A 19,629-nucleotide genomic window follows, 5' to 3' on the forward strand; every position below is an offset into this window, starting at 1 on the left:
CGCCGCCGGAGAGCTATGTTTAGCTTCTGTTCTTTTTTCCACAATCAACCTGAAAAAAGGTTTGGAAAAAAGGCCCTGAGAGACTGAAGCACCCTCGACTCGAGTCAAGATTGTTGCGGAGCCCGCAAGATGAGAGAGGTAGGGAGGGAATAACCCTCTCCATTCAGACAACCACTTAGGCTCCTTCTTCTCTGCTCTCCATCAAAGCTGGAGGAGAGGAATTTTTTTCCCCTGAGATGCTAATAATGATTTGGCCTCTGCCTCGTGCATTTGCCTCCTTAATTGCCTCTCCTTGAGCCAGCATTTTCTACTGGGTGTATATCGCCGTTATCAGCAGTGGGTTTCACATATTCTTACCACCAGTTCTCCCCGTGCGCGCACACTCACTTCGCACGCGTGCCTTCCTCGTATGCACCCAGCCTCAAAAAACGTGGTTAAATAGGAAGGCATTATGCCGGGCCACCCACAGTCGCCGCTACGGATTCGCCTGAACCTGTATGAACTGGCTGAATACCACCTTCTGACTGTTATCACTCCACTCTCAGGAATTTTACACTCTTAAGAGAAAAGGCTGCAGGCCGTACTTCTGCGGGACTACCTGCTCTGGAGAAAACTGTGGGGGGGGGATGGGACAGGGCCCGAAACTCATGCAGGGACACAACAGGGAAGACTTCTTTCTGAACATTTATGGGGTGGTTAGAGGTGGAAAGCTGGGGAAAGGTTTGCTTTGGTTAGGAAGGCCCATGCAGGAGTACAGGGTAGATAAAAATCGACGATTTTATTTTTTAAAAAAGAAAATTAGATTTTTTAAAATTTAAATTGGATTTTTTATTTTATTTAAATTGGATTTTTTTTTATTTTTATCAAATTTATTTTAATAAAATGCTTTTGGAGTTAAAAAAAAATCTATCTAAAGATAGTTTTCTATTTAAGATACGTTAATAATTTAGCTTATTCAGCGTGGAACGGAGCTTAAGTGATGTAGCACGAGAAGGCTGTATATTCTGCCATATTTACATTTTTGGAACACTCATTCAATGAATCCAAGCTTTGCAAGCTGAGAGAACATGCACTGCATTGATGCATTCAGACAATTTCACGGTAACCGTGAGATAAATCATAAAACATAAAGTTCAGGAATATTCCTTTTTTCCATTGTTTTGCAAAGCTATTTACACTACAAACTGTACGATGGTTTGAAGAGAAATGAATCTTTACCACCAGGCTCTTAAGTATGAAGAGAAAGGGCAAGCAGTAAAAATGAAAGTGAAACCTTCTAAGCAGCTAATCAATATAATATCAAAGACCACCTGGCATTTTGGATCCATCATGGCAGCAGCGCCTGTTGGTGGGCATCCACTCACCTGCTGCCTGCCACGTCCCTCACCTTGTTGTGTCCCTGCCGCATCACCAGAAGTCCCATTAAAGTGAATGGGATGGTCAGTGAGTCAACAGTGGGTCAGAGGAGGAGATGCTGCGGGACAGAGATGACAGTTGTGTTATGGCCCGCCGGCGGCCAGCAGAGCTGGCAGAAGAGTCGGACAGTGAGGAGGTTGGGGAGGAACTTGGGCCGGTCCTGGGGGCTGGGGAAAGCTCGGACGAGGACTCTGCGTCGGAGGTAGAGAAGGAGGTAAACAGCAGTGAGGCAGAGGAACAGCTGGAACCCGTTCTCAGTGCGTGCATGCACAGAGCTGCCAGAAGACAAGAACAGTTAAGAAAGCAGGGCCGACTCGGGAGTAAGGCCACATCTTGGAGATGATTGGTCCTTCCCATAGGACATAAAAGAGGAGCGAACGGGACGTGGGCTTTTGCAGGAAGGAATTAGCTCATCTCGTTTCAAGATTGGAAAGTTCTGTTTGTGACTCTTAATAGACTCGGTGCCAAGTTTGGCCTCGCCCTGCATTTGGAAATCGGTTCTCTGGCAGCGTTCCAAGGGAGATAAGGTGGGTGTTGATAAGCATTCCTCTGAAAGACTGTTTGCCAAAGCCTTGTTGACTGTGAATGACAGTAATTCGCAGTCGTGTAAATAAAAGAGATTTTACCGGGATTAAGACTTTCCTTCATGCTTTTAAAGGACGCCTAGGTCAGACCAAGTTGCTCTTTAAAAATTATGATTTAAATCGAATTGATTTAAATCAAGCCTTCTTACTAGTGATTTAAATCAACTCGATTTAAATCGAATCCACCCTGCAGGAGAATGAAACCTTGAAAGAAGAGGCCCCATTATCGATCCTCCGTTCTATAAATAGGGATCTCTGCGGCTTTGAAGAAAAGCGAGGTGGAAAGGCTAGGAAAGATAAAGCCATGGAGGAAAACCCTTCACCACTTAACCTGAGGTTAATAACCATTAAAGGTTCTCCTGCGCCATGGGGGCAGAACAGGGAGTGGGGAAAACTCTGGAACACATCCTTTACGGTCAGTGGTGGGAGTCAACCCGTGTTAAGAACCGGTTCGCTGAGTGCGCGCGCAGTGAGTTTAAAAACAGTGAGTCTAAAACCTACTTCAGTCCCGGTGAGTAAAACAGGTAAGGCGCCGCAATCCGCTCTGCCGCGCCTATCAGCTGGGCTTCAAACAAAGGAAATATAGGTCGATATAGCGCAGGGGTGGGCCGAGCTGATCATCGGAACTATCTTTTCACTCGAACCGGCTGAATCCCACTTGTTTACGGTACTTTCCTTCTGCCTGCTTTAAAATTTTGGAAAGTGTCCTTGGAGAGTGAAAAACCTTCATCTGGTGTTTTTTCTTCTTCTTTCTTTTTAATGGCTTCTGGAGAGGAGAGGAAGGAAGGAGAGAAGGAAGGAAGGAAGGAAGGAAGGAAGGAAGGAAGGAAGGAAGGAAGGAAGGAAGGAAGGAAGGAAGGTCTCCCGGGACTACTCATTCAAACGAGGAAGGGCTGGCTGGGTAATCAAGGCAGGTAATGAGTTCTGGAATTCAAGGCTCCCTTTTTGGTCTCATTGATAGACCATTGATAAAGCATCAAAAGTACTATTGCTATCTTCCTTCCTTCCTTCCTTCCTTCCTTCCTTCCTTCCCTCCCTCCCTCCCTCCCTCCCTCCCTCCTCTTCCAACTCCACGGTGTTGGTCTTTCTATGATGTCATCCTTCTGGAAGGTTTTCAAGGCAGGGATTTTTGGCCAATGTGCAGTAGCAGATTCCGTAACGGAGAAGGAGCACCTGGAGAAGGAATGTACATCTGTGGGGTGTCCTTCCTTCCTTCCTTTCAGATCTTGCCATGCCCAAAAATAGATTGTGTCACTAGAATATGAAGGAGTCTTGGGCTCTGGGGGCCAGAAGAGATCATCCAGCAGAGAGTGTTTCTCGCCTTTCCAGACACAGCACAAAAAAAACCCCCATTCTTCTGTGCCTCCTCAATGACCTCAAGAGGCCAAAGGTCAGCTAATTTCCTAAAAGAACCAGGATTCTCTGGTAATGTTGTACTACTGACTAGAGCATACAAAACATTTGCTAGACCAATTCTTGAATGCAGCTCATTTGTCTGGAACCCGCATTGCATTATCGGACATAAATACAATCGAGAGAGTCCAGAGATATTTTACGAGAAGAGTCCTCCATTCCTCTAACTGCAATAAAATCCCTTATGTCACCAGACTCCAAATTTTGGGCTTAAGACAACTTAGAACTACGCCAACTTCAGTCTGACCTAAGCGTAGTACATAAAATTATCTGCCACAATGTCCTTCCTGTCAATGACTACTTCAGCTTCAACCACAACAATACAAGAGCAAATAATAGTTACAAACTCAAGGTAAACCGCTCCAAACTCGATTGCAGAAAATACGACTTCAGTAACAGAGTGGTCAGTGGCTGGAATGCACGACCTGACTCTGTGGTTTCTTCCCCAAACCCCCAAAACTTTAACCTTAAACTGTCTACTGTTGACCTCACTCCATTCCTTAGACGTCTGTAAGCGGTTGTGCATAAGTGCACCAGCGTGCCTACCGTCCCTGTCCTAATATTCCTTTTTACTCTTACTCTTTTCATGTGTTCAAATTATGTTTATACTTTTACCTGTTATCTTATACATGCTCGACAAATAAACTTACGGTTATGATTATTAAGAATCCCACTCGTTCTTCAACCAGGCTTGGAAAGGGTGTTGATTTCAAGACTCGTGGCAAGATTTCACGCAAAGGGAAAATGAACCCTGCCTTGTGGCCAGCTTCCCCATTAAATGCCACCATGGGTTATGCCAGCATGAACTCCTAGAAGGAGCTGTTTTTAAGGAAAACTACTGTGGAGTAGTACACTTGCTCCTGGGGAGGAAAGCTATGGTAAATCTAGACAGCCTACTAAAAAGCAGAGACATCACCCTGCCAACGAAAGAGCGTACAGTCAAGGCGATGGTTTTCCCAGTTGCAATGGATGGCTGTGAAAGTTGGACCACAAGGAAGGCCGAGCGCCAAAGAATGGAGGCCTTTGAACGATGGTGCTGGAGAAGACTCCCGCGAGTCCCTTGGACTGCAAGGCCATCCAACCGGTCAGTCCCAGAGGAGATCAACCCTGACTGCTCTCTAGAAGGCCAGATCCTGAAGAGGAAACTCAAATGCTTTGGCCACCGAATGAGAAGGAAGGACTCCCTGGAGAAGAGCTGAATGATGGGAACGATGGAGGGCAAAAGAAGAAGGGGACGGCAGAGAACGAAGTGGCTGGATGGAGTCACGGAAGCAGTCGGCGGGAGCTTAAATGGACTCTGGGGGATGGTAGAAGACAGGAAGGCCTGGAGGAACGTTGTCCATGGGGTCGCGATGGGTCGGACACGACTTCGCAACTAACAACAACAACTCTGGAGTAAACAGCTCCACTCTAGAAGGAGCCAAGGGAAAAGAATTCCTATTGTTTTTCCCCCCAGACTCTTCAACTGAGTGAAACGGCCTCTGTTTAACGCATTCATTAATAGCCGGCAGGGAAGATCCATAATTAAGCAGCCCCCCCCCTCAAATGAATAACCTCTTGATAAAGCTAATAATGCGACCGGCTAATCCGTTTAGGCTTCAAAAGATACCTGCGGCTTATTAGCCAGGAATATTTTATTTATTGAGGCGTATTTTTCATCCGTATATCTCGCCCACCCCACATCGCCGTCCGGGAGACCCTCAGCGCGCGATTAGACCTCGTCTCTCTGAATAAGACGTTACCGAACAAACAATATCAGCCTGCCTACGGGATAATCCCCGATTACGAGTAAAATAGAGAGTAAGAAGATTTCTGACTACGCCAAGCTTTTCACGCAGCGAGGGAGAGTCTTGTGGGTTTCTTTTGATCTCCCGGTGCGAGTCTCTCGGGTTATGGAAGCAAACGAGTTCGAATGGGGGAACTGAGATGTCAAACTCTTCGGCAAATTCTGCCTTCACCCCAATGTGATTTTTTTCCCCTCCCCCATTCACAATTCTCGCAAGAGTCTTCTTTAACGAGATTTATGGAAAATAACGGAATGGAATTAAAGAACTCCAACAATGGAACGGCTTCCTACTTAAAACCACCATATCCTCATGGAGATTCGACTGGGAAGCTTTCTGGGGTTTTCTTTCTCTCCCTGTAATCCGGTGGGAGAGGTAGCTCTATTCGCTAATAACGGGAAAATCTTGCAGCTAGCTGTGTGCAGGCAACTGGGCCTCCTGAATCTTGATCAGCCTGTAAACTAACCATGACAAACCACTCAGCTCCTACCGTATTCTCCATCGTCTGGTCTAATGGAAAGACGCAATCAGACCAGGGGTGAAATCCAGCAGGTTCTGACAGGTTCTGGAGAACCGGTAGTGGAAATTTTGAGTAGTTCGGAGAACAGGCAAATAACTCCTCTAGCTGGCCCCAGAGTGGGGTGGGAATGGAGATTTTGCAATATCCTTCCCCCAGGAGTCATGAGGGAATGGGGATTTTGCAATATCCCTCCCCTGGAGTGGGGTGGGGATGGAGATTTTGCAGTATCCTTTCCTTGGAGTGGGGTGGGAATGGAGATTTTGCAGTATCCTTCCCCTGGAGTGGGGTGGGAATGGGAACGATGGAGGGTAAAAGAAGAAGGGGACGGCAGAGAATGAAGTGGCTGGATGGAGTCACCAAAGCAGTCGGCGTGAGCTTAAATGGACTCAAGAGGATGCTGGAGGGCAGGAAGGCCTGGAGGAACGTGGTCCATGGGGTCGCGATGGGTCGGACACGACTTCGCAACTAACAACTAAAAAGCTTCCCCAGTCACACAGGTGCTTGGTGGTTTACGAAGAGAGCCCAGCTTTTCAAACTGGCACTAAGAGGCCGCATCAGACCCGACAAGCTACCCGCTTTAGTTGCAACTGCTGAAGCAAGAAAAGAAAATTCAAAGCAAGTCTTGGAATTGCCGGCAATGAGCTCTCCGTGGTCCTGCAACTACTGCCTCCCTGCCGCTTTCCTTAAGCTCCCTCAAAACGTTCAGCCCCGAGCAAAGTTGCTTTATTTCTGGGAAAGCATGACACACCGTTCCTGTGCCTTGCGGCCCTCGACAATTTCCCTACCCAAGTGGTTGACAACCGCGTAGATCTGGCTGCCTTGAAGGCCCTAGGAAGGGAACAAATTTGTCAAAAACACACACCCCTAAACCAGATACGGATGCCAAGAGATGCAGCTGCACGACACGCTAAAACTTGAGTTGGGTCTAATGTTGTGCTTTCGTGGCCCGGACAGATGCTATCCAATTGGATAGCAATAGCACTTAGACTTATATACTGCTTCACAGGGCTTTTACAGCCCTCTCTAAGCGGTTTACAGAGTCAGCCTATGCCCCCCCCCAACAATCTGGGTCCTCATTTGACCCACCTCGGAAGGATGGAAGGCTGAGTCAACCTTGAGCCAGTCGTTCAGGATCGAACTGCTGGCAGTGGGCAGAGTTAGCCTGCAATACTGCATTCTAACCACTGGGAGGGAGGGAGGGAGGGAGGGAGGGAGGGAGGAAGGAAGGAAGGAAGGAAGGAAGGAAGGAAGGAAGGAAGGAAGGAAGGAAGGAAGGAAGGAAGGAAGGAAGGAATAATAATACTTAGACTATTCTATTCCATTCTATTCCATTCCATTTTTCTAATTCTAATTCTAATTCATTCTATTCTGTTCTGTTCTGTTCCGTTCTGTTCTATTCTGTTCCATTCCATTCCATTTTTCTAATTCTAATTCTAATTCATTCTATTCTATTCTATTCTGTTCCATTCCATTCCATTTTTCTAATTCTAATTCTAATTCATTCTATTCTATTCTATTCTGTTCCATTCCATTCCATTTTTCTAATTCTAATTCTAATTCTAATTCTAATTCTAATTCTAATTCTAATTCTAATTCTAATTCTAATTCTATTCTATTCTATTCTATTCTATTCTATTCCATTCCATTCCATTCCATTTTTCTAATTCTAATTCTAATTCATTCTATTCTATTCTATTCTATTCTATTCTATTCTGTTCTGTTCTGTTCTGTTCTGTTCTGTTCCATTTTTCTAATTCATTCTATTCTATTCTATTCTATTCTATTCTATTCTATTCTATTCTATTCCATTCCATTCCATTCCATTCTTCTAATTCTAATTCATTCTATTCTATTCTATTCTATTCTATTCTATTCTATTCTATTCTATTCCATTCCATTCTTCTAATTCTAATTCTAATTCATTCTATTCTATTCTATTCTATTCTATTCTATTCTATTCTATTCTATTCTATTCTATTCTATTCTCCTTCCTTCTTTCCTCATTCCATTCCATTCCATTCTATTCTGGAGAAATGAAGTGAAGATTCATCCGAGCCCTGTCATCTTTAGACCACACAGTACAGGATAAAGATATTTCTATGACAACACAGAAGAGATAAGAGCAAAGGTTTTTTTTGCTTTCCCCCTCTTGTAAAGAACTCGTGGCAAAACGGTGCCGAAAGTTAATGAAGGATTAACATCGAGGGGCACAGCTGGATCATTTGAACCTCGGTTTTAATTGTGGAGGGTTTCTATTTTAGGGGGAGATTTGTGCAAATACTACTGTCATCAGATTCTAAGATGACCGCTGTGTTTTATTTGCTTTAGTCATGGGGAGAAGCTGGACAGAGGGGCCTTGTGGTCAAGGAAGTGAGGCCAGTTAAAAAAGGAAGTGCAAACTGTGAGCTCATAAACCAGGTTGTTTTTTTTTTTTAACCTTGGAGACTTTTAAGAGGCGTGGACTTCAACTCCCAGAATTCCCCATGCTGGTTGGGGGATTCTGGGAGTTGGGAGTCCACGCCTCTTAAAAGTAAAGTTGCCAAGTTTTAAGAAACAACTGGACTAATTCTCCTTCCTCCTTGGCTTTTCAAACTAAAGGAGGCACTTTGTCAAGAGCGATTTCGGCTGCAAGCCATGATGTAGCAGCCTCTGTTTTAAAAAAAAAGCATTCCCTTTCGGTTCATATCTAACGGTCTGCTCCATATTGAAACAGGGATGGCAATCTTACCCCACCAAACTCTAAAAAAAAAACCAAAAAACCCAGGCATTTCTATGCCAAACCACTGCCATCTCAACAGGTGCTCCTCCCTCCGACGGATTGCTGCAAAAAATTTTAAGAAGGAGAAGATACACACCTCTCCCTTCTAATCAGCTAACTGGCAGAGAGAGAGAGAGAGAGAGAGAGAGAGAGAGAGAGAGAGAGAGAGAGAGAGATATGGAGGGAGGGAGAGGGAAAGGGAGAGAGATAGGAGGGTAGGTAGATAGGTAGATAGATAGGAAGGTAGGTAGGTATGTAGGTAGATAGGTAGGTAGGTAAGAAAAGATAGATAGATAGATAGATAGATAGATAGATAGATAGATAGATAGATAGGAAGGTAGGTAGGTAGGTAGATAGACAGGTAGATAGGTAGACAGGTAGGTAGGTACGTAGGTAGGAAAAGATAGATAGGAAGGTAAGTAGATAGATAGACAGACAGACAGATAGAAAGGTAGGTAGATAGGTAGGAAGGTAGGTAGGGATGTAGGAAAAAATAGATAGACAGACAGACAGACAGACAGACAGATAGATAGATAGATAGATAGATAGATAGATAGGAAGGTAGGAAAAGATAGATAGATAGGAAGGTAGATAGGTAGAGAGACAGACAGACAGATAGGAAGGTAGTTAGATAGGTAGGAAGGTAGGTAGGTAGGAAGGAAAAGATAGATAGATAGATAGATAGATAGATGGATAGATAGATAGATAGATAAGATAGGTAGGTAGGTAGGTAGGTAGGAAGGTAGGTAGGTAGTTAGGAAAGAAGGTAGGTAGGTAGGTAGGTAGTAAGGCAGGTAGGAAAATAGGTAGGTAGGTAGGTAGGTAGGTAGGTAGGTAGGTAGGTAGATAGATAGATAGATAGATAGATAGATAGATAGATAGATAGGAAGGTAGGTAGGTAGGTAGGTAGTAAGGCAGGTAGGTAGGTATGTAGTAAGGCAGGTAGGAAAATAGGTAGGTAGGAAGGAAAAGATAGATAGATAGATAGATAGATAGATAGATAGATAGATAGATAGATAGATAGATGATTTAGGGGGAGGAGAGAGAGAGAGAGAGAGAGAGAGAGAGAGAGAGAGAGAGAGAGAGATGGAGATGCAAAACGTGCAGCTATCCTGATATTTTTGGAACCAAACACCAAATGCTCCCGTTCTCCATGTACTTACGTCATAAAACGTGGTTAATTTTGGCCCTGAACCAGGAATTTAGTGTACACGGATACACGCTTCTCAATTCCTTGCGCCATGGAGAAAGAGTTTACCCCAATCCTTGCCCAGCTAAAGCCATGCCTGTCAGTAATGTACTTCCCACGCCTCTCATTTGAGGTGTGCGTGTGTGTTTGTGCATGTTTGCAACACAACAACACCCTGTTTTACAAGTCAGCGCCTTGCTCCCCAGGTCAACCCAAGAGTTTCCTGATGATTAGGGGACTAGAGGCTAAAACGTACGAAGAACGGTTGCAGAAATTGGATATGTCTAATTTAACGAAAAGAAGGACCAGGGGAGATACGATAGCAGTCTTCCAATATCTCAGGGGCTTCCACAAAGAAAAAGGAGTCAAGCTATTCTCCAAAGCACCTGAGGGCAGGACAAGAAGCAATGGGTGGAAACTCATCGAGGAGAGAAGCAACTTAGAACCAAGGAGGAATTTCCTGACAGTGCGAACAATTAACCAGTGGAACAGCTTGCCACCAGAAGTTGTGAAGGCTCCAACATTGTAAGTTTTTAAGAAGATGTTGGATAACCATCTGTCTCAAATGGTAAAGAGTTTCCTGCCTGAGCAGGGGGTTGGACTAGAAGACCTCCGAGGTCCCTTCCAACTCTTGTTATTCTATTAAATTCTGTGGAAACAGAAGCAAAGGGAGGGGGAGGAATCCTTCGGGATCTCAGCACCCTGCTTCCTTTTTCCCCAAAGGATCTGGGCCGCAGACAGCTCTTCAGAAAGCCTCCAATTTATGGCAGCCTCGGAGGAATCGGCCCACCCGGGTGTGAAGGGCCGGGAACTCATCGCACAGGCCCCATTAATAATGCCTGGGAAGGGTAGATAAAGAAGCAGGCACAGAGAGAGAGAGAGAGAGAGAATAAACGGTGCGGTTGATTGATGGCCTCGGTCCTTAAAAGAGGCGCTTCCTCCACCGCCATTGGGCAAGGCTCTCCCTGGGGGGACCAGTGGGAGTTCATCTTTGGCTGGGTCGTCCCGTGTCCCACCCCCCTACCCCGCAACCAACCCACCCATCCACCCCGCCGCCGTCTTCCAATTCAGCAGCTTAAAACCTGCCATCCCCTTCTGAGCTCACCCAAAGCCCCTGGGCCTGATTAGGAGAGGCATCCCAGATGGCCCCAGAGGGTTGCTCCACATGCAAACATCTGTGTGTGCGAGGGTGTGAGTGCGTGTATCTGTGTGTGTGTGTGTGTGTGTGTTTCACTGTTGCATTTGTGACCCATATTTCTGAAGTTCTCATTTCTCATTTCGGAGCTGCCGGGGAAATGGGAGAGCGAGTGGGGATAAGAGAGAGGGAGGGAGGGAGGGAGGAAGAGTCCTCTAACCGCAATAAAAATCCCTTATGCCACCCAGACTCCAAATTTTGGGCTTAAGACAATTTAGAACTACGCCGACTTCAGTCTGACCAAAGCATAATACATAAAATTATCTGCCACAATGTCCTTCCTGTCAATGACTACTTCAGCTTCAACCACAACAATACACGAGCAAGTAATAGATACAAACTCAAGGTAAACCGCTCCAAACTCGATTGCAGAAAATACGACTTCAGCAAGAGAGTGGTCAATGCCTGGAATACACTACCTGACTCTGTGGTTTCTTCCCCAAACCCCCAAAACTTTCACCTTAAACTGTCTACTGTTGACCTCACCCCATTCCTAAGAGGTCTGTAAGGGGGTGTGCATAAGTGCACCAGCGTGCCTACCGTCCCTGTCCTAATATTCCTTTTTTACTTACTCTTTTCATGTATTCAAATTATGTTTATACTTTTAACTGCTACCTTACATATGCTTGACAAATATACTTATGGTTATGATTATGAGGGAGGAAGAGAGAGGAAGAGAAACAATTAGGGAGAGAAAGAAAGAGAGGGTGAGAGAGGGGGGGAGGGAGGGAGGGAGAGAAAGAACGAGAAAGAGAGGGAGGGAAACAGAGGAAGAGAGGAAGAGAAAGAAAGAGGGGAGAGAGGGAGGGAGGGAGAGAAAGAAAATGAGAGAGGGAGGGAAGGAGGGAAAGAGATAGGGAGAGAAAGAAAGAGAGGATGAGAGAGAGGGAGGGAGGGAGAGAAAGAGAGGGAGGGAGGGAAAAAGAAAAAGAGATAGGGAGAGAAAGAGAGGGTGAGAGAGGGAGAGAAAGAAACAGAAAGAGAGAGGGAAGGAGAAAGAGAGGGAGAGAAAGAAAGAGGGTGAGAGAGGGAGGGAAAGAGAAACAGAAAGAGGGAGGGAGGGAGGTAAAGAGAGGGAGAGAAAGAAAGAGGGTGAGAGAGAAAGAAAGAGAAAGCGAGGGAGGGAGGGAGGTAAAGAGAGAAAGAGAGGGAGAGAAAGAGAAAAACAGATAGGAAGAAAAAGAAAGGGTGAGAGAGAGAGGAAGGGAGGGAGGGAGAGAGAGAGAGAAAGAGAGAGAGAGAGAGAGAGGGAGAAACGAAGAAGAACCGTTTTCAAGATGAAATAGCTTGCCACAAAAGCTTTCATTAAGGAGTTGTGGATGTCCACATTTTTTGGGGAGGGGGTGGGGGGGAAGAGACACTAGGACAGGGAATCCTTATTTAGTAACCAGGCCTTTTGCCCCCCCCCCTGCCCCCCATCATTAGGACAGCTTTTTAAGTTCCTCCCCTGCTCACAACATCCCTGAAGGGTAGACCACACCGAATACGGAGATGTAGGGACTTTCAGAAGAGAGAATGAAGTCATATCCCTGCTACTGCGTCTCTCTCTCCTCTCTTAATCCAAGTCTAAATTCCCAAAGATCCCCTCCTTAAACGGAAGACGGGCATCGAAACCAGATTTCCCAATAAATGAATTCCTTTCTTTATTGAATTTATTGATATTGAATTTATTTATTTACTTTATCAAGTGACATTTATGTACCTGAAAACAGTCGTCAAACTCACTCTCTCTCTCTTCATTTCTGGGGGGGGGGAAGGAAAAAAATAACAGCCTCAACCCACCCACCCCGCCCCCCAATGATATAAAAAAAAAGTATTTCGTGGGAATGTGGTACCTCGTTGCCCTTGGTTACCTGGAAAAATGGGGGGGGGGAAGGAGAGTCACTCATCTTCCCCTACCGGACCTGGCTTGGTTAACCGGATGCAAATGACTCCGGGGCGCGTGCCAAGTCGGAGAAGATGAAAAGGCCAAAGCAAACAGGAGGAGGGGAAGGGGACGGATAAAAGAATCCCACCTCCCCAGGTGAAGCTCCTGAATCCAAAAACAAGAAAAGGTTGCATGGATTTTGGGGGTGGGTGGGGGCTGTTTCAAGCTCAGGGCGCCCCTCCCATCCACCCTGCAAATCCTGATCTGTCTTCCCTAAAAACCTTTTTTTTAAAAAAATAAAATAAAATAAAATAAAACTAAACAAGCTCAATATTGTTACGGGGGATTGGTGCATAGGAGGCGGGGTGGGGGTGGGGAAATATGCAGGAGGGCCCCGAAACCATGTAGGTGAGCTCAGGGGTGGGCTTCAAAATTTTTAGCAAGGGGTTCTCTGCCTGGTGGCTGGGTGGGCGTGGCCTAGTTGGTTTCCTGCACCACAGCAGGGGGGCAGGGCGTTTTTGCCCTCCCCAGGCTCCGGAGGCTTTTCTCGAGCCTCCGGGAGGGCGAAAACGGACTCCCCAGGCTCCGGAGGCTGAAAAAAGACCCATTTCCGGCCTTCCCGAACTTCTGGAGGCCTGTTTTTCGCCCTCCCCAAGTCTCCATGTACGCCCTGCACTTACCTGCATCCAAAACGGGCCACATGGGGACTCCTGGGAGGGGCGGGGTGGAGTGGGCGGGGCCAGCCAGGAGCGGGATTTGGGGGTTCTCAGAACTGCACAGAATCTTAGCTAGAGGTTCTCGCGAATCCCCAGCAGCTCACCCCTGGGTGAGCTACGTGGGGAAGGGAGGGAGAGGGGGTTTACGTTTTGCTTCTGGGTCCAATTTAAGGTGTTGGTTACAAGCCGTCCCCAACTTACGACCACGACGGAGCCCTCAAAACTTTCCATTGCTAAGTCAAGGTAGTGGTTGCAGTCTAGCCGCCACCCGTTTTGCACCTGTGGCTTGTTCGGTGAATCGCGACAGCTGTTAGGTGAATAAAGCCGTCATTAAGCAGTCAGGGTTGATCTCCTCTAGGACTGACCGGTTGGATCGCCTTGCAGTCCAAGGGATCTCGCAGGAGTCTTCTCCAGCACCAGAGTTCAAAGGCCTCCATTCTTTGGCGCTCGGCCTTTCTTATGGTCCAACTTTCACAGCCATCCGTCGCAACTGGGAAAACCGTAGCCTTGACTATACGCTCTTTCGTTGGCAGGGTGATGTCTCTGCTTTTTAGTATGCCGTCTAGATTTGCTATCTAGCTATCTTTAGCTTTAGTAAGCTATCTGGATTATCTAGATATCTCGAAAACCCCACGGACAGTACCAAGAGAGATCCCCAAATTTGAGCTTTCCGGCGAATCATAGATTAGCCTTTCTTATGGTCCCACTTTCACAGCCAGACATTTTAATTGGGAAAACCGGAGCCTTCATTTCAAGCAAGCGACGCTACACCTACATTATATTTTTAAACTCGATGCCCAATGATAGATTAATCGCTTTTTTTTTTTAATAAAAAAAATCTCCAACAAAGAAGAGAAGAGAGATGGCAAATCGTTAATTGCTCCTCCTTTAAAACTGGCTTGACAGCAAGGGTGTTTGGAAATGGTAGAAGAAAAACAAAAGTTTTTTTTTTTCCCTCTCCCCTTTTTATTTTACCTGCCTGGGGAAACACACAGCCTCTATTATATTAAGTAGAGGATAAAAGATGCTCTGAGAGCCAGCAAAATCTCTTTGTTTTCCATGCGTCCGTCCATAACTTCTCCCAAGCCCCCTTCCTTCCTCTCCTAAACCTTAAGTCTTTATTACGAGATGTAGAAAGATATGTCAGTTCTCTTCCGCGCGGGCAGTCGTCGTGATGGATGGCAGAGAAATAATTAGTGCAATTAAATAAATGTCCTGTTTATCGCTCTGGGGAGGAGACGAGGCTGGCTTGGAGGTCTGAGGGGGGAAGGGGTAGCCTGGAAGACTTCTAAAGCTTTGCCAATCCGGAGCCGGCCAGTTCCAAGGAGAGCTTTCCGTGTAGCGGAGACTCCCGCGGAGAATAAAGAGAAACCTTGCTAAACCAACGCTTCTCGAGGTCTCAGATGGACGCTCTCGACAAACCCGTTCGACTTGCTCAGAATTGGGATCCAGTGCCCCCTTCACCCCCCCCAAAGATCATCTAGATCAGGGATGCCCAATCTGGCCAGCGGAGTGCTTAGATCTGACTCGAGGGGTCACCCTAGAAACAGTGAAGGACCGGCCCACGGTGCAGTGGTGGGATCCTCCCGGTTTTTAACAACCGGTTCGGTGATCGCCTGATGCGCGCTGTGCGCAGTTTGAAGAAATCTTCACTTCCTGGTTTCTTCGGAGGCGTAACACAGCTGATTCGCACGGCAATCTGCTCTACCGCGCGAATCATCTGAGAAGATAAAGGTTGGAAAATAGCGCGGGTGGGTGGGCCCATCTGATTGTCAAGGAGAACCGGTTTGCTCCCAGCTGATCGTCGGAGCTACCGATTCACCCGAACCGGTCCGAACTGGTAGAATCCCACCACTGCCGTGGTGCCTCTTCCAGCGAAAATGGAGCTCGGGAGGGCTGCGTGAGGCTCTCCTGAGCTCCATTTTTGTTGGCAGAGCGTTGCAGGAGGCCATCGCAGCCGAAAACGGAACTCGGGAGCCCGTTTTCGCTGGTAGAGCTCTCGGGCCACCACAGGCCCCTCCGACATGAGTGACGTTGAATTGGCCACGCCCCCTGGCCACGCACATCCCGCCCACTCCACATGATCAAACACAACCCTGATGCGGCGGTCAATGAAATCGAGTTTGACGCCCCTGATCTAGATAAAAAAAAACCAAGCCACAGGTGTGGATTCTCCCAAAAAATACTCTGCTTTGATTTTGGAAGGGAATTTGAGCCTCCCACGCTGAGCTTTGGGGAGCAATTAGGCTGTGAGGTATTATCCTCACTTCTGTCCGCGAATTGCAATCCACCTGGAAAGGGGACCACCAGGGGATGCCAGACTAAAAATATAAACCTCCCTCTAGAGGGGAAGGGGAACGAGTTGCGTGCGAATTCTTCCCGAGATAATCACGCTCTTTGAAGTCGCTTGGTAACCGAGTTACTTCACTTTATTTTAAAAGAAATTAAATCATCGGTATCCAGCCTTCCACACTTTCTCCTTGCAAAGCCCCCCCCCCAGAGGCAGAGACAATTCGGGGAGGGGTCTCGAAGAAACAACGCTGATTACCTTTCACTGGAGGAACCCATTGGCAATTCCTTGCCGGTTCCATGAGCATCTGGAAGCAATTGTCTAAGAGCCACAGATATATATCACGATCGAGGGGGGAAAAGCTGAATGGATGCAAACTCCAAGCTCATTATCCACACCCTGGGTGGGTTTTACTCGGATACGGCAGTGAATTCAAATGAAATATATAGGTCTACATTTGCGGGCTGCCTCGACAGCCACGAGCAGAATTATTAGCTGTCTCCGGCAACCGTCGTGGGATGGGCACGTTTTTTAAAAAGGGAATAAATGTTAGAAGAGGCTGGTCATCTCTATAACTGTCTGGTTTGGCTCTGCAACCCAACAAGACAGACAGAGACTTCAGAGGATAGTTAGAACTGCAGAAAAAAACAATGGCTACCAACCTGCCTTCCATGGAGGACCTGTCTACTGCACGAGTCAAAAAGAGGGCTGGGAAAATATTTACAGACCCTTCGCATCCTGGACATCAACTGTTTCAACTTCTGTCCTTAAAACGATGCTATAGAGCAGTACACACCAGAACAACTAGACACAAGGACAATTTTTTCCTGAACGCCATCACTCTGCTAAACAAATAATCCCCTCAACACTGTCAAACTATTCACTAAGTCTGCACTACTATTACTATTAATCTTCTCATCGTTCCTATCACCCATCTCCTCCCACTTATGACTGTAACCTTGTTGCTTGTATCCTTACGATTTATATTTATATTGATTCTTTCCTGATTGCTTATTTGTACCCTGTGACTATCATTAAGTGTTGTACCTTATGATTCTTGACAAATGCATATTTTCTTTTATGTACACTGAGAGCATATGCACAAAAGACAAATTCCTTGTGTGTCCAATCACACTTGGCCAATAAAGAATTCTATTCTATTCTATTCTATTCTATTCTATTCTATTCTATTCTATTCTATTCTATTCTATTCTATTCTATTCTATTCTATTTCTATTCCATTCCATTCCATTTATTCTATTCAATTCTATTCCATTTATTCCATTCCATTCCATTTATTCCATTCCATTCCTTCTATTCTATTCTATTCTATTCTATTCTATTCTATTCTATTCTATTCTATTCTATTCTATTCTATTCTATTCTATTCTATTACATTCCATTTATTCTATTCTATTCTATTCTATTCTATTCTATTCTATTCTATTCTATTCTATTCTATTCTATTCTATTCTTATTCTACTCTACTCTACTCTACTCTACTCTACTCTACTCTACTCTACTCTACTCTACTCTAATAAACTTAGTTTATTAGCCCCCACATTCCAGGGTTAAGTGCCATTCCAGTTCTTCCATTTAGGTTTTTTTATTCTGGGGCTCTTCCTCATGACAGCATCCTGGGGAAGGGGGCTTCTATTTAGGACAGGGGTAGACGACTCCCCCCTCCCCACAGATTTACTTGCCAAGCATTTCCACAACTCCCTTGGGTATATACCGAGCATTTGGGTGAGAGCCACACAGCGTAATCATCATTTCCTTTGCATGAATTTGTGGTTATTATCACCGGCATGTAAAAAGCTTCTGGCGGAAATTCGAAGGCGTGATAATCCTTCAGTGTCCAAATCGCAGGCAGCCCTCGACTTACGACAATATCCAAAGCTCCATGGCGAAGCAAGGAGGTTGGTTAAACTGAGCCGTGCCTGGTTTTTTTTTTTTTTTTGTTACAACCTTTTGGCCACCGTCGTTAAATGAACCACGCCACCATTAAGCAAATCCAGCTCCCCCCCACGGAGTTTGCTCAACGGCTGGGAGAGTCACAAACGGTGGCCGTATGACACACACATACTCAGGGTCATCGTAAATACGTGCCAAGCACCCCAATTTGGATGGCGGGACTTTAGGGATGCGGCAATGGTTAGATACAGATTAACAGAGTCGGAAGGGACCTTGGAGGTCATCTAGCCCAACCCCCACCTGCCCAAGCAGGAGACCCTACACCATTTCTGACAAATGGCGGTCCAGTCTCTTCTTGAAAGCCTCCAGTTGCTAAGTGTGTAAGGTTGTAAGTGTCAGCATTCTGATGCTGCCATAAAAAGACGAGGCTTGACTTTTCACCTACTTATTTTCTCTGTAGATAATATCCCCTAGGAGATGGGAGGGGAGGGGGACATTCCTGTGGGCTGAGGTCAGAAGCTGGGGAGACTGACTTGGAAGATGGGCCAATGAGAAGATGAGAATTGGGGAACGGAAAGGGAAGGGTTTGGGGGGTCAGAGGGTTAGTATCGGCTACGACGAAGTGGGGGCCAGATCCGTCATACTCAATAAATGGAATATTTCAGCAAAGATTAATTGTTTGGGAGTGCAATTTATTTGAGATGACATCGAAACCTGACAGTAAGTGTGTTGTAAGGTGCTAAGTGTGTAAGGTGTGTGGACCAGCTATAAGTTACTTTTTTTTCCGTGTCGTCGTGACTTCGTACAGACACTAAACAAATGTTTGTAAATTGAGGACTACCTGCAAATCACGCCAGTTTGTCTTCAAACGAATCCGACAATTTGGGAGGATTTAAGGACCCGTCTGATACACCTCCTTTTTCTCCCATTTTTATAAATCAGATGAAGCTGACCAACTGATCCCATTTCCTATAGCCGTGATGGCAAACCAATGGCACGCGTGCCACAGATGGCACGCATAGCCATATCGGTGGGCACGCGAACTCAGCTCTGGTGCGCGCTTATTTTCAGGCTTTCTGGGCCCACCAGAAGTAGGGAAACAGATTGTTTCCTGCCTCAGAGGGCCTCGTGGCGGTGGGGGGTGAAGGCCTGTTTTTCTCTCTCACCTAGCTCCAGAGCCTCTCTAGGAGTCTGGGGAGGGCGAAAACTGCCTTCCCCATGCCCCACCTCCCCGGAGGCCCTCCAGAGGCCCAAAACAGTCGGAAGTTGTAAACAGACCATTTCTGGCTTCTGGAGGGCCTCCAGGGGGTAGTTGGGAAGGCTGTTTTTGCCCTCCCCAGACTCCTAGGGAGGCTCTGGAGCCAGGTGAGAGAGAGAAAAACTGGCCTACCGGGCCATTATGTGCCAGGAGCGGTGGGAGTAGAGGGGGTCGTGCACGCATGCGGGTGACCCCCCCGGCACGCGATGGCAAAAAGGATAGCCATCATTGTCCTATAACAATCTGAATCCTTATTCCATAAGATTGCCATTAGGGGTTATAATTAATCTCTGGGACGACAGGATTAGACATTTATGAATTTCTATGATATATTGGCACCAAGGCTCTGGCAGGAAACCCATCGCAGAAAATAAAAGAAGATTGCTTATTGCTTGTTTGTCTTTTTCTTCTTGCTTTTCTTTTTCGTTTGCGGAAAAACTGTTCTAAATTGAAATTGAAATTATACTTCTGTATTTAGAAGCGTCAGTGGATTAGATTAGAACAGGTCAAGAGTTAAAAGAGAGTTGCTTCCCTTCAAGAATTTCCAAACCTTCAAGCAAGGAGAAAAGCCAAGATCTGAATTTTTTTTTTTTTACAACTTACCATCTTGGGGCACTGCCTGCGGGAAGTAATTCACCGGTTTATCTACAAAACAAAAGAAAGAGAGAAAAAAAATGAAGACATGAATATCAGAAAACATGTGTAGCCGCTGAACTGTTTTGTTC

The 19,629-nt window shown here is 46.0% G+C and overlaps 1 protein-coding gene across 3 annotated transcripts in view; it reads right to left on the minus strand.

Moving 5' to 3' along the window:
• Positions 1-19,629, minus strand: part of AGRN (agrin) — a 211,255-nt gene that overhangs the window by 117,578 nt on the left and 74,048 nt on the right. For all 3 annotated transcript variants that reach the window (XM_087878878.1, XM_087878877.1, XM_060694175.2), the window contains one exon: positions 19,508-19,549. In XM_087878878.1, the coding sequence (XP_087735004.1) occupies positions 19,508-19,549 (42 nt within the window). The remainder of the gene's footprint in view (positions 1-19,507; positions 19,550-19,629) is intronic.

Source organism: Pantherophis guttatus, chromosome 15 (genome assembly GCF_059756535.1).
Source record: "Pantherophis guttatus breed Tessera chromosome 15, ASM5975653v1, whole genome shotgun sequence".
NCBI lineage: Eukaryota > Metazoa > Chordata > Lepidosauria > Squamata > Colubridae > Pantherophis > Pantherophis guttatus.